Genomic DNA, 22281 nt, shown 5'->3' on the forward strand with positions numbered 1-22281 from the left:
GATGCCACAGTGGAGGTGGGGGACAGTGGGAAAGGTGGATGAGGAAGCCCCAGGATGGGGGAGGCCTAGAAACCCTTCCTGGAAGAAGTTGCTCAATCAGGGAGCCATCCCCTCTGTCTCTCTTTACCAACAAACCACCTTCCCCAAAAAGGACCCAGAGGAGGCAACACAACCCTCCCTCTGCAGCACCTTGAGATGACTTTCATGCTTCCCCATCTCCACTTTTGGAAAAGTTGCAGGTACCGTGTCAAAGCTTTATGGAAAACTGAAAGGCCACACACACGTGTAAAGTAGTCATCACCCAAAGATGCATTTTATTGAGCAACTACTGAGTGCCATTCACATGTAGGATGCTTTGCCTGAATCGGCATAGATGTCACCACTTCAAGAAGCCTTCCTTCCCTGACTGCCCGTCAGAGCAGATCCGCTTCTCTCCCTCGCCCTCCAGTTGCTCTCCCACTCCCCGTTCCTTCCCTTCCTCCCACTTACTATAACTTACGATGTTCCCGTGGGCTCTTTTCATCCCCACCCTCCTCCACCAGGCTGTAACCTCGCAGTGGGCGGGAGCCCTGCCAGTGTGCTGACTGCTGCGTGTCATGCTAAGCATAGTGCCTACCATCTAGTAGTGACTCAAATATTCATTACATGAATTCATGACTGTCTCCAATCTTCACAGCAGCCTTGTGAGGTAGGTATTATTATCATGCCTAGGGTACAGAAGAAGACACTGAGGTTCAGAGCATCAAAGAGTCTTGCTCAAGGACGCAGTGTGTTATCACCACGAGACCTCAGCTCTGCCCCTTTCCCTTGATGGATTTGGAGAACAAGAGAACGCAAGGGTCAGAAGACAATGTTCAGGCCCATCGAAACGGCTCACCAGTCGGTTCAGCCACCACCCTGTGCTCAGCCCTCCCCAGCTGAGCTCTGCCAACCTCTCATCACGCCCCAGGGGCGCCGAGTCATCTGCAGCCGCAGAGCAGGAGGCCTCTCCGAACTGGCCTGTTTAGTTCCCAAGCCAAGTGAGAGCCAGTCCTTCCCCACCCTCCCCAGAGCAATCTACAGCTAGGAACACACGCCCCACCCCTCCTTAACACAGCGGATAAATTAGTGAGCTCTTTTATAAAACAGTGTGCGGGGGAAATACATACATACATATAGAACTAGTGTCAGCATTGGGGCGCGGTTCGCTTCTTGAACACCAGTAACCAGTCCTACCCCATCGAGGTGCCTGCCCAGCCCTGCACTCTTTTTCCCTGAAGTGGCTCACCTGCTGTCCCACGAACTGGTACCCTGGCAGGTCACCACACATCATAAAGGTCCCACAGCCCAAGACCTGAAGGCAGGGACGACAGACTGAGGAACATCATTTCCTGATATGTTTGGTGACCACATATCATCCGAACCAGGAATTTTTTGAAAGTGGAAGGGGGTCTCGTTCACTGGAAAATGGGCATAAACCAGGTCTGCCCAGGCAAAGGACGAATGGCCACCCTACTGACGGGCCCCCTGCTCTGAACTGGCCCACTCCCACCACTCTCGACTTTCCAAGACATGCCCCCTCGGCAGCCAGGATCTCGCAGACCGCGTTTCCCATCCCTGCCACCTCCCGCTCTCCATGGCCTTACTGCCTCCAGGCCACACATTCTAAGGCCTTTGGTGTTGAGCCCCAGGCCTTCTGACTCCTTGAGCCCAATCCCCAAGTCACGGCTGCCTGGGCTGCTTGGGTCCAAGCAGGCAAGTAAGCCTTAATCCTCTGTCTCCCACCATGAACCTGCCAAGGCTTCTCTCTAGGCCTCCCTACAGCAAAGGCCAGGGCCAGAGTGAAATGAACCACCAGTTCCCCTTCCCTGCCCTTGGCCAATTAATGAAAAGCACTCCCCGGTACCGTCTCCACATGTTCTATAAGCACAATCCTGGTCCCACCTTCTGTGCTAGGAGGCCCAGGAATCACCTCTTGGGGTGGCAACAGGTAGACGCTAGAGAGGCCAACCTATAGTGCCCTGCACCCCACGTGGACAGCCCTCCGTGAGGGCCCCCAGGCAATCAGAGCCACCTCAAGATGGGTTCCCATTCAAATTTAATGCCCCACCCCTTGCTTTCAGAACCTGTTCGGTAGGCTGCGCTTGTAAAACTGCTTTAAATGAGCCTTGCTAAAGCAAACAGGACCAGAGAGCAGAAACTCAGGCTCCGGGCTCCTGAAGGCACCTCTTCCCCTCCCTCCTTCCCCCTCCCACCCCCATCCGCAGACAGTCCACAGCACACCGGGGAAACAGAGGTCTGCTGTTGATCTTCCTGGAGCCACTGCTTCTCGCTCCTTGTCCACCTCCCTGCCTTTGGGGGACAAAGACTGTGTCTGACTCAGGCTGCCCGGAGCTCCTGCCGCATCCCTCCCACCCCACGAACACAAGTGCCGGGACCTGAGCCCTTGGAGCAGAGCTGCCAGAACCCGGGGCTCAGGACGGGGCATTCCGATGAGCTCCTGAGTAGGCGTAGGAGATGGGATGGCGGGTCCCAGGCCTCACAGTGAATGTGTTGATGGGGCTTCTATAGTGGGGGGTGCTGCGGGGAGACCTGGTGGGAAGCAGAGAGAAGTGGGATGAATTTGCAGCTGGTTACCTAACCCCAACCCCAGCTGGGCCCCCAGTCTGCCAATGTTGATTCACCAGACCCAGGGATCCCCCTCCTGTCCAGGCCCCGGGGGGCCACAGAGGACATGTCATACCCTCCTCCTCAGAGACCTTCACCCCTAGCCTGGCTCTGGATCCTTCTGTGTCGCCGGGAAATCCTGCCATCCCAGGACCACTCAGATCTCCCTCCCCCCCCAAGCCTGAAGCCCTGGGACTCCAGTGGGTAGGATAGAGGAGGGAGATGAGGAAGCAGGAGGGGAACAGCAAGAACAAGGGAGGTCAAGGGAGATGAGAAAGCAGCTAAGGGGAGCGCCCTCTGCAGGTAAAGTGAGCCTCCCTCCCCTTTCGGTCCTCAAAATGTGTCTCGGACTGGTGGCCCAGGCCTGGTCCAAAGGCCGTCTCCACCTCACCTGGCTGCCCATGCCGCACCCCCTCCATCACCCTCCATTGCCCCTGCCCCCAGCTCACCTGCTGGTAGCGGTAGCAGAGGGGAGAACGCGGTCGCCGATGGCAGCTTTGCTGGGAGTTTTGAACTTGGCCTCTATGCGAGTGGAGCCCTCCAGGGACATCCTCCGCGCTCCCAGGCCACTGGGACGAGCTCGGCCAGCAGAGTTGACGCGCCGCACCTCTGGGCCTCCGGGCTGCGGCCCAAAGCAGTTGGGGGAGCTCAGGCTGCGGCCGGTGCCCCCGCGGGACAATCCGGAGCTGCGGTGGGGCTCCCCAACGTATAGGCGCCTTTTAATGAGCGAGCGGCTCCCTTTTGAGAAGCGCTCCAGGCCTCCGGCCCCGGAGTAGTGCTCACCCGCCAGAAAACGCCCCGAGGCCAAGGGGCCCATGTCCAGGGGCTGCCCCAAGTCTGACAACTTGTTCCCTGGAGGAGAGCCCCGCAGGCCCAGATACTGCAGGGCTGAGGCTGGGGGCTTGGGGTCATTGCTGAACTCTGGCGGTGGTGGGATGACCTCAAAGATGAATTTCTCCTCCTCGCCCTTGCAGGAAGGAGAAGAAGGGGAGGAGAAGGACTTGGGCAGCAGGCTACCCTGGGGAAGGTTGGAGGACGCTGATCTTTCCCAGGCCACAGGGGCCCGGCGCCCCACCTTGGTCCAGTTGTGTTCCCGGCTTGGCTCTGAGTCCCATGGGTCTCCGTCTGGCTGTGCGGAGGAGGCCAGCTGAGGGTCCTTCTCAGTCTCTGTGGGTAACCTGGGCACCACAGTGAAGGAGTTGGGCCGGCCCTCCTTGAGGAAGATGCTGTCAGAGCCTGCCTGGGGCAGGTTGCTGTGGCCACGTAGGCTCCCTGGCAGGGAGGACCGACCCACGCCAGCCCCTCGAGACCGCCCCTTCTGTGCCCTCTGTCTGGCTGCAAGGAGCAGGGCCATCGGGGAGCCCCGCTCCACCACCTCCCCGGTCACCGGGTGCCTGAGGAGTTCATCAGCAGGCTGGGCTGAGGCTGGGGGTTTGGCTGGCAGCCCCTGGGGCTCCTTGACTTCCACAGTCTCCCCTGATGTGGCAGCCTCTCCTCCGGCCATGGTGGGCATCACCACGGCAACCTCTCGGCTGGGGCTGTTCTGGCTGCGATGAGGCTTGTAGAGAAATGCCACCTCTTCTCTGCCAGGGGCTGTCTTTGGTGGGAGGGCTGGAGATGAGAAGTCTCCCTGTGTGGGAGGCTTACTGGCCTCTGAGGGGCGCCCTTCTGACTCTGGCTGAGAAGGCACTGCAAATTCTTGAGGTTTTGGTTTCTTCCACTGCTCGGCTGGGACTAGGTTCTTCTCTGCTATCTGCTGGAATGATGTGGTGGGCAGAGTTGTTGCTGCAGAAGGCACAGCAGGCCCAGGCCCAGCCTTGGGTGGTGTGGCTGGCCCAGGTGTTGCCTTAGGTGACGTGGCTGGCCCACTCGTGGCTGTAACAGGTGCGGACTTGGGGGGTGTGGCTGGCCCAGACGTGGCCTTGGACTGGTGTGGTGTGGTTGGCAGGGGGGTGGTGGATAACGGTGGCATATTCTTGGCCACAGGCTTGGAGAATTGGCCATTATCAGCTCTGTTTTCAAAGACTCTTCCCCCCGCTTCTAGCCGAGGTTTAGGAGGCAGAGACCCTATGCTAGGCTTGGATTCCTTCTCTGCTAAGGAAAGCCGGGCTTCCAGCTCACTCCGGATCTGCTGGACACTGGGAGCCGGAGAGCCTTGGGGCACGTAGTCCACAGGGGGCAGGGGCAGGCTGGCAGTGGCCTCTCTCTCTGGACAGGGGCTCTTCTCAGGATCACGTGCGGGGATCTTCTTCTCGGGCAGGCTGGAGGGAGCCTCCTTCTCAGGCAGGCTGGGGCTCTTCTTGCCCTCCTTTCCCTGAGAGGCCGCTGGGGGGCCTGGCCGGTGACTGGTACACTGGTCCTCTCTCCTGGAGCCAAAGAGGTAGGCTGCCAGCTCGCTCCGAAGCTTTGCCATCTGGCTGGGATCCCGCCAGTCCACAGGCTCTGAAGAGGCTGTGTCCTCTGGGCTGGGGGGGTTGGGTTTGGGTTTGGGAGAAGGAGAGCTGGACTTGGGGCTTTTCATAAACTTAGCAGGTGGAGGAGCTGCCTTCTCATCAGAGGGCAAAGGAGGGGCGGCTGGGGGTAGAGGGGGTGCTGGGGGAGGGAGCGGGGGTGCTGGAGGAGGGGGTGGGGCTGTGGGAAGAGGCAGGGGAGAGGCTGGGGGTAGAGTCTCAGTTTGTTCCTTTGTCCAGGTCTGGGACTGGCTAAGCCTCGGGCTGCCGGGCGCTGCAGGCCTGAGCTCCCCGGGTCCATCTGGTTCTGGGGCCCTGTCTGGGTAGACCTGGGATGCGGGGCGAATGTGGAAGTTGGGAGGCAGTAGGAGTCGCCTGGGGGCCTTCTTGGTGGCCCCTTCTTCCTCTGGAGGAGCCCCTTGTGCTTCCTGAACCGGGATGGATGAAGTCCTGACTGGGGTTGGGGGAGGCACCTTGAATGAACGGGGAAAGGTGAGGTGGGGCTCTGATTTAGGTCCCAGAGGGCTCCCCTTTGGCTCAGCAGGGCTCCTGGGGGGGCTGGTTCTGGGGGCCTCTGGCTGCTTGCCGTTTAGTGCTACGTCTGATTTCCATTTGGTGACTCCCGCAGGGGGAAAGAGGTGAGTGCTCTTCATGTGGGGAAACACTGGAGTTGGGGGTGCTGGGGCTGGCATAGGGGGTGGGGGTGGAGCTAGAAAGGCCAAGGGCGGGGCAGGGGGGATGAAATCAGGAGGGGTGGGTGTGGATGGGGGGGACAGGACCCCCAATACTGGGGGTGGAGGTGGGGCCATGCTGGGTGGGGGTGGGGGTTCCAGCAGCAGGGCAGGTGGTGGGGAAGACTTGGAAGGTGGAGGTGGTGGTGGGGATGCCCCTTGAGGTTGTGAGGTGTCTGGGGGTGGCCCTGAGGGTGGCCCTGGGGCTGGGCCTGGGGGAGGCGGGGGGATGAGTGGGTCCTGGCCATAGTGCCCAGGCCTTAGGTCACCCACAGAGCTGTATAGTCGGAGGTTGCCATTGACCAGTGAGCCGGTACCTGGAAGGAGGGAAAGATGACGGTGAAAAGGTGTGAGGCTGCCCAGCCCTGGCGACCTCTGTGTGGGGCGGGCAACCGAGATACTAACTGGCCAGGGTCTTGCCTTTCCTTTGAACACCAAGGGAGGGAGCAGCAGTGTCTCCCTCTCCTGTGCTGTTCTTGGAGTGACCCTCTTCTTTCTAGGGAAGGATGCCTGCCTGTCCCTGGCCCAGCCTCTGGAAACTACTGAACAGTCTCCATTTGCTCCTCGGAGTCACACCCCACCACCCTTCTCTGCCCTGCTCACACTCTGGTGTATCATCCCTTACTGAACTCTCTTCAGTTACCCACTGTGAGGGCACTGTCTCTTTCTTACAGGGGTCTTGACTGGTATAAAGCCAGAAAGACCAGGGTTCAAATCTCAGCCCTACCTCTTACCAAATGTGTGACTGTGGACACACTAATTAACCTTGCTGATCCTCAGTTTTATCATCTTAAAAATGGGCATAATATCAGTGCGTACCCTGTAAGGCCGTGGTGAGGATTAAATAAGAGAATTCATATAATCCACGCAAAGGGCAGATCCCGTGCTAGGCCCACAGCAGGCCCTTAATGAGTGGTAACCACTTTGGTCCCTACCTCCTTGTGCTTGCATTTCAGACTGGGTGGGACAGGCAGGGAATGCGAGAGAGAGGAAGTCATGGATCCAGGGCAGGGGCCTGGAGACCTACTCAGTAAGGAAGTTTGGTGGAAGTTTGGGCGAGAGCAATTTTCTGCTTTCTAAAGACCCTGAATCTACCATGCGCCCAGCTCCCCGCCTCACAGAGACCTTCTGGAACGGATACTGGACGGTGGGAGGGGTGGGGGTGTGTAGAAAGGTGGCCAGGACAGCCTGGCACTAGAGAGCTACTGAGCAACCGGGGCCAGGGCGCACACCCCACCCTTCTTGAACCCAGTCCCAGCTTCCCCCTAGAGTCTGCAGACAGTCAGGATGCCCTGGCTGCTTCTCTCTTAAGGGTACCCCTCCTTCGCCTCCCTTCCTCCCAGTTTCTAGCACAGAGCCTAACAAACCTGGGGGTGTGCCTCTCTGAAGGGCTCCTCCAGCTATCTGACTTCGGGACAAAGAACAGAAGGGAGCGGGGAGGGGAAAATTAACATTCATCCACATCCTAACATCCCACGTGTTAGGAGCTAGGATACAGCAGTAAAAAAAACAACAACAAAAATTAGTCAAAATGCCAGCCCTCCTGGACATTATGTTTTAGTGGGACAAAGAGACATACCAGGATCACAATCCATTTGTAAATTATTACCACGTTATTAGAGGATGGGTAATATAAGGGAAAAACCCAGGAGGGGTGCTGGAGCTGTAGTTTGAATAGGGTGACCAGAGAAGACCTCACCGAGAAGGTGACCTTGGAGCAAAGAGGGAAGGAGGGGGGTGAGAGCTGTCCACATGTCCGGAGTAGAGCAGACTATGTAGAGGGAAGTACTGTGCAAAGGCCCTGGGGTGCAGACACGCCTGGGTGTTGAGGGCACAGCAGGGGGCAGGCTGGCTGGAGGGGTGTCAGTGGGGAAAGAACGCAGGCCAGGAGGCCAGACGAGGCCAGATTCTGGCAGTCTTGGCAAGAGCCTTTCTTCTGAGTGTCATGGAAAGTCACTGGCAGATTTTGAGCAAGAGGTGTGACAAGAAGTGACCTACATCCCAGCCAGCACTTCACTGCTCCGCATAACTGGAACTGCCTTTCCCACTGCTCACAGGAAGATACAGAAGCGCCAGGGGTTAAGCCATCTGCCCCATGGAGCAAAGCTAATGTGTGCGGACCTGGGATTCAAAGCCAGCTCTTTATGACTCCGGGGTTTTCTCCCATTTCATGCTGCCCTTGTTCCTGCCCTGGCATTGGCCCTGCACCATCCTTCCCTCTCTGGAAGGAGGCCTTACCCAACCCTGGCTCTCCTCAAATCCCACCCATTGCAGCCAAGAAGCCTGGGGACTCCAGTTTCAACACTAGCTGCAGAGGTGGGCCAGACACTTGGGCCTACAGATGAAAGAAGGATGGGCAAGCCTCAAGCCCGTGGTCCTCTTACCTGTCACTTCTTTGTCTGCAAAGTCTTCTGGGACAGAGGGGGTGGGCACAGCCAGTGCATGGTTCTCCTGGGCATTCTGCAGGAGAGCAGAGAGATCAGGGGACAAGGAAAGGTGGGACAGGCAATTCCAAAATCTCTGCTGCATGAGGCCATGTTACTGCTGAGAAGGTGGTGGGCGCACAACCTCGTGACTATGCTTAAGGACAAGAGGGCTCCTCTAAAAAGGTGAATGCTATGATACAGTCAAGTCTTGTCCTTCACGGCAATTATGATCTGCAAAGTTGCCTCAAGGGAAATAAAGGTCAAGTTCCTGCAAACCTTAGTCACAGAATTTTCATTGAAGGATCAATACATAACTTTGTTTAATGCGTGTTTCTGTTTAAAGATGCCTTATTTAACATGTATTCTTGACTCGCTGACCCAGGACTCGTGGCCGGCAGCACTATAACTCAGGCCTGAATGAAGCGTATGTTCTCTCCGAGGCTCACCACAGTCTTCCTGCTCTTAGGAACCTTAGACAGCACTTCAGCGCTATGCGTGGGGCCCGCTGGAAACCGTGAAATCACCAACAAAAAGCACAGAAATACAAAAATACGGCACTAAACAGGAAAGGCCACTTGTTTACAGTATGAGGGATGAAATAAGAGGTAAACTGTCGTCTTACTCGACCTCAGCCGGGAATGTGGGCATGGGGGAATGAAATTTTTACCCCTCTACCTCCAGGCATGTCCAAAGCATCTTGAATATTGATTTGGGGGCAGCAAATAAATTTTAGCAAGCAGGTGAGTTTCCAAATATAAAACCCTCAAATAATGAGAATCAAGCAGTGTATGAATTATACCTCAATTTAAAGAAAATAAAACCAACCAAACAAAAAATCCGCCATGACGCCGTTGGGTGTCCACAAGTTAGAAGCCGAGCCCCATGGCCTGGTGTCCTGCTGGCCCTTGGTTTTTATGAGGGAGTTACAGAGAAGTAAGCAAGTACAGGGCCGCAAACCGGAGTGTTTCCATCACTGCAAAGCGCTTCTGGTCTGCAAGCTTCGCAGCTGCAATGTGTTTACACAGCTGTGGCTCGGCACACGTTAATTTGCATTCCGCTTCTTTCGTCCAAACACACATTTCCGATTGTCAACAAAGTCCTCCCGCTTGTCCTGTGAAGACTGTAGCGCATTTTAGGGCAGCATTCAAGGCCCTCAACCACTGGGTCTCAGGCTTCCTGGAGAACTTTTACTTCCCCCCACTCACCTGTTACCCACAGCCTGCACGCCTGCCGACTCCCGCCCACCATCCTTCCAACCCACTCGCATAGTCCGCGTTCACTCACCCCTGATGCTGCTGTCGGTCAGGCTGCGGCCCTCTCTCCCGCCCTACCCCGCCCCCCCACTCTTACAGTGACACCCCTTGCGCTGAGCTCTGAACACACGGCTCCAGTCGCACCAGGCTGCTCACTCGCGGGCTGACGGCGCTAACCCTCTGGGCTTCGTGGCTTAATGTACAAGAAGGGGGATTCAAGGTAGACGGCTTAGGGAAGGTCCTGGGTTAGGAGGGTAATCTCAAAGTTACTCCTGGGTCATTTGGAGGTAACGAACGTCTTTCTCATCATTACAGAATTCGGCTGCTGGAATGGCCTTAAGTCGCTGTCAAGTCTCTTTCTGCCTCGACTTGACGCACAGGACCAGCACACAGCTGCTCACCACCCCACGTGTCTCACACCAGCGATTCCGACCCAGGGGCGGGGCTCGGGAGTGGCCCGCCCACTGCAAACACCCCCCCCCCCCCCCCCCCCCCGGCGTCTAATAACACCCATGAAGTGCGTGCACTGACTTCCAGGAGACGGAGGCCAGACCTTCCAAAGCCGGGCTGAGCCCACTGATTACTCTTTAGAACACAACTGGGACTTCGCATCAGAAGTCGTGCTTTGAAGTTTGCCCGCAGCGTGAGGCCTGCTGAGCAGCGCCAGGCAGGATGGGGAGCGTGCTGTTAAACCCGCCCGTCAGCACCTCCTGCGTGCCAGCGCTGCACCCAGCGCTCTGCCTGTGTTATCTCAACCCCCTTCCCAGGGTCAGGGTGCAAACCTAGGCCTCCCAGTTCACCTTGTCTCCAAATCACCGAGAGCAATTTTCTTCACTTATAAAATGGAGATGATATTCCTACTTTGCAGCCTCCTCGTGAGAACCAAGTGAGATAAGATTCCTACCCCAGGAAGTCAGTGCTAGTCGAAGGATTATGTCATCCCGTGCTCTCCCCCACAAACGTGAGAACATTGAACAGGCAAAGCTAAGCTGCCTGGAATCCTGGTCACCCCGAGTGCTTGCGTATAATTTCGGGTGGAGGAGGGAGACGGAGGGACTTAGCGCACCGGAGAAGTAGCACCGCTCACCCACGCCTTGATCCTAATGAACTCTGGAATCGCATTACTCTCCCTAGACGTCAGGATGGAAGTCTGTCTCCTGAGCAGGCAGAGCTCGGGCTGCTGCAGGCCCCCACATACCACAGGCCCCAGAACATACCCAGCATCTCCCAGCAGTGCTCCAGGTGCTGTGGCACTCCACCGTGTGCCACCCTTGGGGCAAGTGCCCAAGTCCAGCCCCACTTGTTTAGGAGCTCCCAGGACTGAGCTGAACACAGCCCCTCACCTCCAAACCCCGTGGCCCTGCTCCGTCCCTCTTGTGCCCACGCAAGCTCTGGTGGCTCATTTAGCTGTCCCTACATTCACCCTGGGTATTCAGAGAAGACAAATGCAAAGTCATTTTAAAGTTAGTCCTAGGAAAACAGACCTGGAAGGTGAGCGCCCCTCACTCACCACAGGGCACAGGCAGCTGGCATGGAGCGGGCTGCTTGCGTGGTGACCTATGTCAGGGGGCAAACGCACAGGGAGAGGCAGCGTCCATCTCCACGGGTGCTGAATTTCCTGACCTGCCGCTCTCAGCCTCAGAAAGCCAGGCAAAGAAGAGGGCTTGGAGGCGGCGCCCAAATGGGATGCATGATCCTGCATCGGATGCTGGGATGGGAGGGGTGTGCTATGCAGGCTGTTAAGGGGACGACGGGCGGTAATTGAGTATATATTAAGGTGCATTCGATAATAATATTGTACCAACATTAAATTCCTGGGTTTGATCGTCAGGCAGAGAAGTCTCTGTTCTTAGGTAGCGCACACCAAAGTATTTAGGAGTAAGGGGTCGTGACGTTTCAGCCTATTCCTGGGGTTCGGGGAGAACAGCTCACAGGGCAAGGGAGGGCGGGCGAGTGAAGCCAGCGTGGCGAAATGCGGCGAGCCCTGGCGAGGGCTCTAGGGAGTTCTTTGAGCTATTCCTGCAACTTTCCCGCACACTAGGATTGGTTAGAGAGAAAAGTTACTTGATGCCACTGAATTGTACATTTAAAAACGGTCAAAACAGTAAGTTTTATGTTACGTGTATCTTACAATTTTAAAAAGTTAAACAAAACAATGACAAGAATATTGGAAGAGAAAGGGGCGGGGGGAGCCTCAGAGCTTCCCCTCCACTGTTGTCAGCGCCTCACAGGCCCCCTTCTCCCGCCCCCGAGACTCCCCACCCCACAATGGTACCAGCTGCCGCCGCCGCCCTAGCGCCGGCTGTGCCAGGCGCACTTTCCGCAGCGCAGCTGCCATTTCTTAACTCATTTACTTTCCACAACGGCCCAGTGAGACTGGTGCTGTTATCGTCACCTGTTTTACAGATAAGGAAAATGAGGCACAGAGGGGTGAAGTGACTTGCTCAAGGACCCATAGCTACTTCTAAATCACTGTCTTTCAGGCCCCCGGTCATCGCCCGCACACCCAGCTTGTCACAAAGCCCTCCTTGGCAACACAGAATGGTCTGTCGCTGACTCACAGGTAGGCTGGGCTGGGCGGCCTGACTTAATTTCTCTGCCCCGTGTGTTACTCACCCTGTGTGCTGACACTGATTAGGTGCCTACTGTGTGCTGGGCGTATTTCTGAGTACCTCCCGTGTAGCAACCAGTTTGTCTTCATAGTAACCCTGAGAGTCACTTTGTTGCTTTTATTTTACAGATGAGGAAACTGAGGCACAGAGAGGCTAGGTACACTGCCCAAGGTCACGCCGCTAGTGAGAGGCAGGGCCAATCTTGGCACCTCAGAGCCTGCTCTGTGCCACCACGGCATTGGCCACACACTTTTCAGACAAGTCGAGCCTATGGTGGATGACTCTAGTCGTTGCTGCCCCAGCTCAGCCCACCTGAGGGCGACAGCTGATTCTTTGTACATGCCTGGCACAGACGGGCAATTTAACAATTGTTTGTTGAGTGAATAAGTTCCCGGATGAGTGAATGAGTTCCCGGATGAGTGAATGAGGGATAGAAAGGACAGAGTGGAGAGGCAGACGACCTGTGTTCTGGTGCCAGCTCCACCACCCATTACCTCGGAGCTGAGTCACTTCTCCCTCTGGGCCGCCTTGCCTCTGCTGTTGGCGCTCTCCAAGGGTCCCTTCAAGCACAGCGTCCTATGAGTCTAGGCCCATCGGGTGCCCTGTCTGTGACTAAGCTCGCCTATGCCATGTGGGTGGTGACCTGGCCACTCAGGGCCACCCCTTGATGACAGGGAGTTGGGACAGAATCTGCCATTGTTTCCGGATAGTTCTCTGCCTCCAGAGAGGGAGAGGGGGAAGGACAGCTGGGAGGCAGAGTTCCTGAAGCTGCTCTTCCAGGAGCCACACGGGGAGGCAGGGCTGGACTGAGGTCCACACTGGCTGGCTTCAGGCATGGGCTCCAACTGCTGCGGCCAGTCAGGGAGCTGGCTGAGCCCCACCCTCAGCGCGCCTGCCCTGGGAAAATGAGAGACCCGGTGCTGCCTGCAGGGGTTGGCGTGCACCTCAAACATCCTCAGGGGGCAGGGGGGCAGCCCCATATCATGACAGAGAGGTGCACCAACCTGCGAGCAAGGAAACAAACTAAGAACATGCAAATGAGCCCCTGAGTGGCTCTGTGGGGCCCCTCAGCTGGTGCCTCCCTCCACGAGCCGGTGGGCAGCCAGCCATGGCCACAGCCACTCCCTGCCCTGCTGCCTCTGAGCAGCCCTTGCTCAATGCCAGGGGCAGAGTCCAGCCCCAGCCCTGCGGGCGGGGCGCTCCACACGAAACTGAGCCTCAGCCCTTCCTCTTCCCTACACCTGGACAACGCCCAGAAGCCCGGATCACCCCACTCACCTCTCAGAGGGGCACAAGCCAGCTCCCCAGCTCAGGCAGCAGCCCTTTAAAAGCCATCCCAGCCTCGTATATTGATTGACATTACCAGCAGTGCTTGGCTGCAGGGACGTTGGGGACAAAGGTGCCCTTCCAAGAACATTTATTTTCTTCCTTAGACTTATCTCTATGCTAGGTTCTGAACAACGAACTTCTGTTTCCTTCATAATTAAAAATGTCCAATAACATAATCGTTTCAAAATAATTCTTATGATCAGGTGGAAAGAACGTGAACTTCGGAGTCAGACAGGCCAGGCGGGCGATCCCAATTCAACTCCTCGGTCCCGGAGCAGTCACAGGCAGTATCTGACACGCGGGCAACAAGCAATACGTGCGCCCCTCCCTCGCCTTCTGGGACTCGGTTTTTTCATCTGTAAAGTGGGGGTAATCTTACTTTCCTCGTAAGCTGCTGCACACCTAAAGAGAGGCTGCAGAGTTACTACTCACGAAAGAGCATTGCCCCCGGGCTCTCCTCCCCCCGGGGCCTCATGGAGCTCCGTGGGTCAGCAGGGGTCAGAGTCCTCAGACCACCTGCTCTGGACACAGCCCTCGGGGTGTGTCTGTCTGGTGGGTCTGAACAGATGGGTGCTTCCCTCGCCGCGGTCAGGCCCCAGGGAATCCCCTGCCGCCCTTCTGACTATAAACATCGCAGAGCTGAACAGAAGGAGGAAGGAAAACTCTATTTGACTTGAGGTTAGTTGCCCCCTTAAAGTTTTAGTGGTGGAGCCCCCTGCCGTTCCACCAAGGCTCACAGGTCAGAGTTCACCCTATGATGGCCCAGCCCCGTCCCCTTGGCCTCCTCATGCCCAGGACACATATCCTCATGCCTGGGATTCCTCAAGACCCAGCCAAACCCCAAGGTGGGTCCCCAGGGCTGGGCTAATGGGCAACACATGGTTGACCTTGGGCACGGGCCAGCTGAGTCTTAGCTACGCATCGTGGAATGCAAACCTCACCAGATCCCTCCTGGAGCCTGGTCGGGACACCTCAGGGTGGGGTGCGCAGCTGCAGTGGGTGAGGGAGATGACCCCGAGCCAGATTTAGAGCCGGGCATGGTTGGGAGCACCACTCCCATGGTTGGTAGGCGGGGGGCGCAGAGGGATGGGACCCCAGGGGGAAAGCCACAAGGAAATGCCCCAGGCACCAACGCCCCTGGCTGGGTGAAGCCCAGCCAGGCGTTTTCCTGGCTTTGAGGGGCAGCGAGCAGGTAGGGGATCTGTGTTCCCCATACAGCAGCTTCTCTGGGATTGGCAGCCAGTGAGCATTTTATGAAAGAGTCCAATTGCTTCCCTGCCCCAGCCTCCACCCTCTGCCATAGTTCATACTCACTCTTGAGAGCCAGAGAATCCCACCAGTGAGACCATCTTCCTCTGGACCTGCCTGCCAGCCCAGAACTGCTCTTAGACCCGGCTACAGGGCCCTGCCTGGACTCTGTGCTACGGGGGCCCTGCTCTGGTTCCCTGCAGGGCAAGGGGTCCGTGGCATCAAGGGGACACGCCTAGAGAACCTACATCATCCCCTTCGTCAGGCGCCGAGGCCCCAGAATTCCCTGCTTAGCTGGCCCTGAGCCCACTCGAGCTCCTTCCCTGGTCAGTCCTCCTGAGGGCAGCCCAACCTGGGGGGTGCACATCCCTAAGCCCAAGGGGTGGTGTTGTGGGCAAGGATGAGTATGTGGATGGAGCTTGGGAGGTTCAGCCTGAGGCCCTCACTGTGAGGGAAGGGGCCGGGTGGGGAGACAAGGGGTGGGCTGTGCTGGGGTGGGAGCGCCAGCTGTGCACTCCCTGCAGGTCTCAGCCGTGAGCACACAGAGTCCCTGTTCACGACACGTTCCCCATGTGAACACATGGAGCTCCCTCACCCACCACCCTCCCAGCGACGTCAGCCACACAAATCTGTCAAAAGCCAGTAAGGACTACTGCCCTGCCCAGCTCACCCCAGGGAGCTCCGACCCCAGCCCCAGAGGGAGCCTGGGCCTGGAGTTCAGAGAGGAGCTCCTGCAGCAGGGGTGGAGTCGAAAGGGGAAATCCAGCTGACTCCAGGCGGGGGTCCAGAGCAGGTGGGGGCCTGTGCTGAGCCCAGCCAGGCCTGCCTGACTCACAGGGTGGGGTGACCCAGGGAGCTCTCACTGCCCGGGGCACCCCTGGGGACCTGTCTGGCCAGTTTCCCCATACTTGCCACATTGGCATTTAATTTTTAATTCCTCACATGTATCACCCGGGGGTTGGTTTCATTCAGACCAGGAGAGGGCAGGAGGGAACACCGGAGAGCAGTGTAACCTTCCCACGACCAGCTGTTTATCAACTCAGCTCTGGAAAGCTATGCACAGGCTCTGGCCGGAGGACTGGGTCTGGCTTCCTCTGGGAGGCAGAAGTCCATGGGGAGAAAGGATCCTCCCCCACTCAGCCCGGGTCCACGTGGTATGAACAGGGCCAGACTGAGAGGAGACCCGTGATCGGGTCCCTCTGCCACCTCTTCTGAGCTGTGTGCGGGGGCAGGACCCTCTCTCCCTGGGCCCCAGTTTTGTCATCTGAAGGAGCACTGAGGTCCTCCCCAGCTCTGACGCTTGGCGATGGGGACCCAGTTCCTCATAGCTGTCTGAGCAGGAAGTAGGGTGGCCCTGGTGGCTGGAACGCTGCCCTTGACAGAGGTGGACACAGAGCTCCAGGAGTGACCCTTGTGTCAAAGGGCCTGGCTTCAGGGGCCTCCAGAGAGCTGACCGTGCCTCCTGACCCTGGCCTGGCAGTTACTTTAACGCAGAAAGTCACAGCAGGGGAGGCCCTCCCTCGGGTGAGGAGCAGGGACTGGTGCCATTATTCAGAGATCAATCGGGTCCAGACCCAGTCACCGAGGGACCCCGAGGTCCTTTTCATGGCTGACCTATGGCTTCTGGGTGCCTGAGAAAGTATTTCTTAGTCCTCTGAACTCAAGACCTCAGACAGGCTGAGGAGGCTCCAGGGAGCGGGCAGAAGCCCTGCTGTTGCCCTCGCCCCCCATCTAGCCCTGTGCAGGCCTGTGTGGGGTACTGGCAGTGAGGCTGCTTTCAGAAGACGACCTAGGTCCAGCCAGAGCTCACAAAGAGCACGGGCCTTGCTGAGCCTGTGCCCGGCTTCTCCGGGCTGCTGCCTCCCCTGACCCAGCACAGCCGGACCCAGAAGGTGCCCTCCCAGCGTGGGAAGGGAGGGCAGAGAAGTGTGAGGCCCGGCTGGTTAAGGGCAGTGTCACCCCGCACCCACTCTGACTTGGAGGGGCCGGGGGACGAGTGTGGGAGGGTATATCTGTGTGTGAACCACACCCACAGGAGGTCTGTCTTCTTGCTTCTCCTCATTCTCCCGGCCTCCTGCCCCAGCTGGAAGAAAGCAAAGGACATGGCCCAAGGCCTAAGGGGGAGGAGTCAGATTCCCCTCCGCCCAGGAACAGGTGACGAAACTTTTTGGGGCTGCTCTGTATCTTGTGACCTAAATCAGGAGCACAGAACTGTCCCAGGGATATGAGCCATTGGGTCAAAGGTTCCTGATCCAAAGGTGCCTCATAGATGGGCTTCCAGGGGCCTGAGAGGCCTCTGCTAAAATTATAAGCAAAATTGCGCACATGTGGCCCAGAGCCTCATCGTGGTCTCAAAGGGGCTGATGGCCTGAAAGAGGCAAGAGACCCTCGTGCCCAGCAGGCCCCAGCAGCTGGATGGGAGTTAAGAGAGGCAGACAAGGAGATGCATGTAGTTCTGCAGGCTGGTGCCGAGAGGGAAGATAAAAGCTTCTAGGTGGTGGGTGGAAGGGAGCGTAGGACGGCTTGAATAGAGCTTGACGCCTGGAGCCTGGCTTCAGGGGTTCAAACCCCAGCTCTGCCACTTAAGAACTGGGACCTTAAACAAGCTACTGCCACATTCTCTGCTTTAGTTTCTTCATCTGTAAAACAGGAATAGTGCCTGTCACACAGGACGCTCCACCTGCCTTTCCTCATTCAGCTGGCACGGAAGGCGTGGAGTGAACTTCCCCTTCAGGGTCCAGCTCCTGCCTCTGTAAAACGAGGCTGGTGCAGACCTGATGAGCCCCTTTGAGAGCTGGCAGTTCTCTGTGGGTGCATTCTTACCCTCACCAGGGAAGGGGTGTGAGTGTCCTGGGGAGAGGCCTCCTTGTCCTGGTACTACTGGCTCTGAGGCTTGACTGGAAGGACCACTCCCAGGAACTCCAGCCAAGCCCCCTCCAGTGGCCGCCTGACTGGGGTCTGCACTGCCCCTGACGCGGGCACTGGCTGGCTCAAACCAGATCTAACCAGAGTGTGCAAACCAGAGCTGAGGAGAGAAGGCTGGGACTCCACCCTTCACCAAAGGGAACCGAAGTGGGTAGGTGAGGCATACAGGATACCAGCCAAACAGAATAAACTCAGCTGTGCCGCATTAACCCTGTAGTTGCTGCAGATCTGGGGGAGAACCCAGGACAGCAGGAGCCAATTAGGGGGCAACAGCCATTTAATTCAATATTTTAACAACCAGAATAGGTATGGGTGTGTCAGCCCTGGACCCACACCTCTGTGATTCTGAGTATGCATGCTGGGGGTACGTGAGGGGAGAGAGTGTAATTACCTTCAGCAACAGAAAAATCTCAAAATTATTTACTTTGCATTTATGACCCTTGTAACAGTTTCATGCTGGAAACAAAAGCAGAGGCTGACTCATTTGCTTCCTACCTCTTTGTTGGCGTTGTACTTTCTGGGTTTGTCTCTAATGTCTAAGAATTGTTTTCATAAGCAGAAAATACATTACTTAAAGTTGTATTTCCAGAGGTCTGTGTGGATATAGCAAGGAGAATGTAAGACTCATTCTATCCCATCTAGAACCCCAGGGTCTGGTTGGAGAGGTCGGACAAACGAGAAGAAGTTGGTGATGGAGAGAGAGAGGCGGTTGTGTGAGGCAGTGCTGGATAGAACCTGCCGGTGCCCAGCCAAGGGTGGGGCACCTGAGGTCTAACAGGCTCCTGAGAGCACAGGCTGGGATTGGGTGGCTCATCACTCTAGGTGGTACAAATCCTCATGGACATCAGCAACAATATTGTCACAGCCAGGACCCGTCTGGCAGGCCGGAGTGAACCTGGAGTTGACGGGCTGACTGCCGAGGCTCTGGACCCGGGCTGTCCGTCACAGCAGCCACTGGCCACAGCGACTACCGAGCACATGAAAAGTCGCTGGTCAGAAACGGGGTGTGTATGCTCTAAATGTGGTATGCCAGATTTTAAAGATGTTGTATGAACCCTAAGAATCCTGAAACACTAATTCGGAAGAACCTATGCACCCCGGTGTTCATTGTAGTGTTATTTATGATAGCCAAGTGCTGGAAACAGCCTAAGTGCCCATCAGTAAATGAGTGGATCAAAAAACTATGGTACATTTACACAGTGGAATACTATGCAGCAGAAAGGAGCTCCTACCCTTTGTGACAGCATGGAGCTGATTAACTGGAATTAGCATGGAACTGGAGAGCGTTATGCTACGTGAAATAAGCCAGGCAAATACCATATGATCTCACCTATAAGTGGAGCCTAATCAACAAAACAAATGAGCAAAATAGAACCAAAGGCATGGAAACAAGGAACAAACTGACAGGGACCAGAGGGGAGGGGGGTGGGGGATAAGGGAGGAGAGAAGGGGAAGGGCCTAAGAAAAGAACAAGGATAAATGACCCATGGACATGGACAACAGGGTGAGGATTGACTGGGGTGGGCGGGGCAGGGGGAGTAACAGGGAAATTGGGACAACTGTAACAGAACGACAATTTTTTTAAAAAGGCATTGTATGAGAAAAGAATGTAAAACATCACCTTAGTATTTTTCACATTGATTAAATGTTGAAATGATAATCTTTTGAATATTTTGGGTTAAGTAAAATATGTCATTAAAATTAATTTTACCTATTTCTTTTAAGGCAAAAAATGTGAAATTACTTATGAGGCACACACGGTATTTCTACTGGGCAGTGCTGGACTAGGCTGTCCCCGAAAACCCAGGCATCGCGTCACAGCAAATGGAGAGGGTCACAGAGAAGAGAGGGTCACAGAGCATTCTCCCTTGTCAAAGAGCAAAAGCCCAGCCACAGGCTCCAAACAGGAGTTTTTGGGTTTTTGCAGTTTCAGACCCATAAACAAATGTGTCGCAAATGCCCTTCTCACAAGGGTCACTGCTCTTTGTCCTTCCAGACACCTCAAGTGTCACCTCTTCCAGAAAGTCCTCCTAGACCCCCGCTGCTGCATCAACTGCCCCTGCTCTGGCCTATGTTCCGACGGTCTTGATTTACTCGTGACCTGCCTGGAGAGCAGCAACACTGGCTCTGTCATCTCCGCATCCCAGCCTCTAATGCAGACACGGAGCAGGCACGGAGCAGACAGCCATCAATGACTGTCTGTGAATATGAATCCTGCTTAGCGGGAGGCACCCACCACTACCCTGCCTTTGCACACAAGTTCCCTGTAACCTCTCCCTGGGTTTTGACGGGTGGAGCTGACACCCCTAATCCCAGCCTTTCTGCAGTGAGTCTCAGCCATGCCTCCTCCTAGTAGCCACCCTGGGTGGCATCAAGAAAGAAGGAAATGAACAGAGGGTGTGGCTGATGTCCACTTGCCCATGGCAGGGGGTGCTCCCTCCTCCATGGCAGCCAAGGTAGCCCGTCCAGAGAAGATCCTCAGACCCCAGAGCAGAGCCATACTCACCAGAGGAAGGAAGGTCAGTAGGGGCCGAACTCTTGGCCGAGCTTTCAGCGTAGCTGTTCCTGACTCGCTGACCATGTCAAACCGACTGTCTCCATAATAAATCCCATCTAGAGGAGACAAGTGAGGGGGATGGTGAGCGGAGATAAAAGGCAAGTTGGCTACTGCCCTGCAGTTCCCGGTGAGGAAAGCCAGGCGCGCAGTTGGCTGTCTGAGTCAGATCCTGCAGATGGGGTGTGTGCTAAAGGGGCAGGGTTGGGGCAGACTTCAAGGGGAGATTTCTTGGGGCTTTCTGCAGCATTCCTGGGCTCTCAGCTCCCAGCAGCCATCTCTCCTGAGGCACCCCCTACAGGTCTTAAACCCTCACTCCCACAAGTCATCCCTCCTTTCGGGGCCCTGGGAGCTTGGCCAAGGCCCCAGCTACAGCTTATCTCAAAGAGAGCGGGGAGAACAAGCTGGCTTTTCTCTCAAGTGTTTGAACTTCTAATCTGGAACAAGCAGAGTAGAAGAGGCCACCTGCTGCCCCCAGTGGCCCAGCAACTACCTTCTGGACCCCTCCAGTCCCCAACCCATCAGTGGTTGTGTGCATGGCTGCGTCCAGTGCACCCTTGAGGGCAGAGCAGAAAGATCAGGAAGGTCGGGTCCACGTGACCTAGTACAAGTCCAAGCTCTGCCACTTAACCACTCTGGCCTCAGTTTTCCCAGGTGTGCAACGGGAGTGGTGCTAGTGCCACCCTTGTAGGACTGTTGTGAGGAGTAAGTGGGGCCAGCACATAGTAAGTGCTCGGCGAATGGGGTCCCCCTTCCGGGCCTGCGCTCCGAGCTGTTTCTCCTGTAGCCTGTAGCCGGGAGGGTGTGAGGGGCCAGCCACACTTTCTCAACCAATCTCCTATGACCTTTCACACACAGCGATAAGAATGTCACATCTTATCAGGTTCACACTGTCACTTCCACAGGCAGGGATCACAGGGGGCCTCTTCCTATGTCACGCACAAGCCAGGAGGGCTTGCGTACCCTTAACAGGCCATGAGAGGCTTTCTTCTTCTTTGGAGCCAGAGGAGAAACAGAAGAAAGGCCAAAATCCCAATGAATCAGAATCTCACTGACGGACGCATTAAAGGAAAGGGGATTACTTTTCCCCTTGCACATGACTTCAGGAGAAAAGCGCAAGAAAGCCAAATATTTTACTCAAAAGAGACTGGGCTTGTCAGGGAGGCCCTGAGATCAGAACACACTCATCCCCAGTTCCTACCCGCAGGGCCAGGCCATGGCTCTCTGTGTGACAGCCTTCGAGTGTGACAGGGGCACTCCTCACACTGCCGTTTGTCTGCTGCCCTGCCAGGCCGAGGGTCAGCGGTACTGTTGAAGCTTCCCATCCCTCAACGGGGCCAAAACGGCAGTTTCCTGTGGACTCTCCAGGTTCCAGCAACAGGATTCCCCAGGCCGGGCTGCCAGGCTCCACCCCTGAGGCTGGAGACCCAGAGCGCAGGGTGGGGCAGGGGGTGGGGAAGCCAGGAGGAGAGGGCAGATTTGGCCCAGCTAGAAACAAAAGTGGAGATAACTGGAGACGCCCAGCAGCTACTCTTAAAGCCCACCAGATTCCCCCTGGCTCCCAGGAGTCTGGGTGTTGGCGCCAGGATCTCCTGGGACATTCTCTAGATAGTGCTGTGTCGGTCTTATATCTGATAAGGCCCTTGGCGGTGGTGGGGGTGGGGTGGGGACCGACCCTGGGACCGGTGGGAGGCACTGCTGTCCCAGGCAGAGCCTGTCTCTAATCTCTGCAGGGTGCTGGGGTCTGCAGCTGAGTAATCGGACATTAACGGCTCATTAACGGCTCCTGTTAGGGTGTCTCGAGGAGCTTTAGAAACAAGCAACTCAGCAAGGTGATCGCTGTAACAGTAGGAATAATACAATAATAGGTAAAACTTATGGAACAGTTTTAACGGGCCAGGCATCTTGCACACTGTTAATTCCTTTAACTCTCAAACCAGCCCCATGCCATCTGCACGACTGTAACCCCTGTTTTACAGGCAAGGAAACGGGCACAGAGAGATCGAAGACCCTGCCCGAAGCCTCCAAACAAGTGGAGAAGCTGGGGTCTCCGGTCCACTTCCTCATCCCACCAGGCACAGGACCTGGAGGGGAGGGCGGGGGCTCC

The 22281-nt window shown here is 56.3% G+C and overlaps 1 protein-coding gene across 1 annotated transcript in view; it reads right to left on the reverse strand.

Moving 5' to 3' along the window:
• Positions 1 to 286: 286 nt before the first annotated feature.
• Positions 287 to 22281, reverse strand: part of C11H6orf132 (chromosome 11 C6orf132 homolog) — a 30765-nt gene continuing 8770 nt past the window's right edge. Inside the window, exons 2-5 of the mRNA XM_024557841.3 lie at positions 20127 to 20233; positions 8212 to 8287; positions 3096 to 6144; positions 287 to 2571 (exon numbers count right to left, since the gene is read on the reverse strand). Coding sequence (XP_024413609.3) covers positions 2454 to 2571; positions 3096 to 6144; positions 8212 to 8287; positions 20127 to 20233 — 3350 coding nt within the window. The 3' untranslated portion in view covers positions 287 to 2453. The remainder of the gene's footprint in view (positions 2572 to 3095; positions 6145 to 8211; positions 8288 to 20126; positions 20234 to 22281) is intronic.

The sequence above is a fragment of the Desmodus rotundus genome, chromosome 11 (assembly GCF_022682495.2).
Source record: "Desmodus rotundus isolate HL8 chromosome 11, HLdesRot8A.1, whole genome shotgun sequence".
Classification (NCBI taxonomy): Eukaryota; Metazoa; Chordata; class Mammalia; order Chiroptera; family Phyllostomidae; genus Desmodus; species Desmodus rotundus.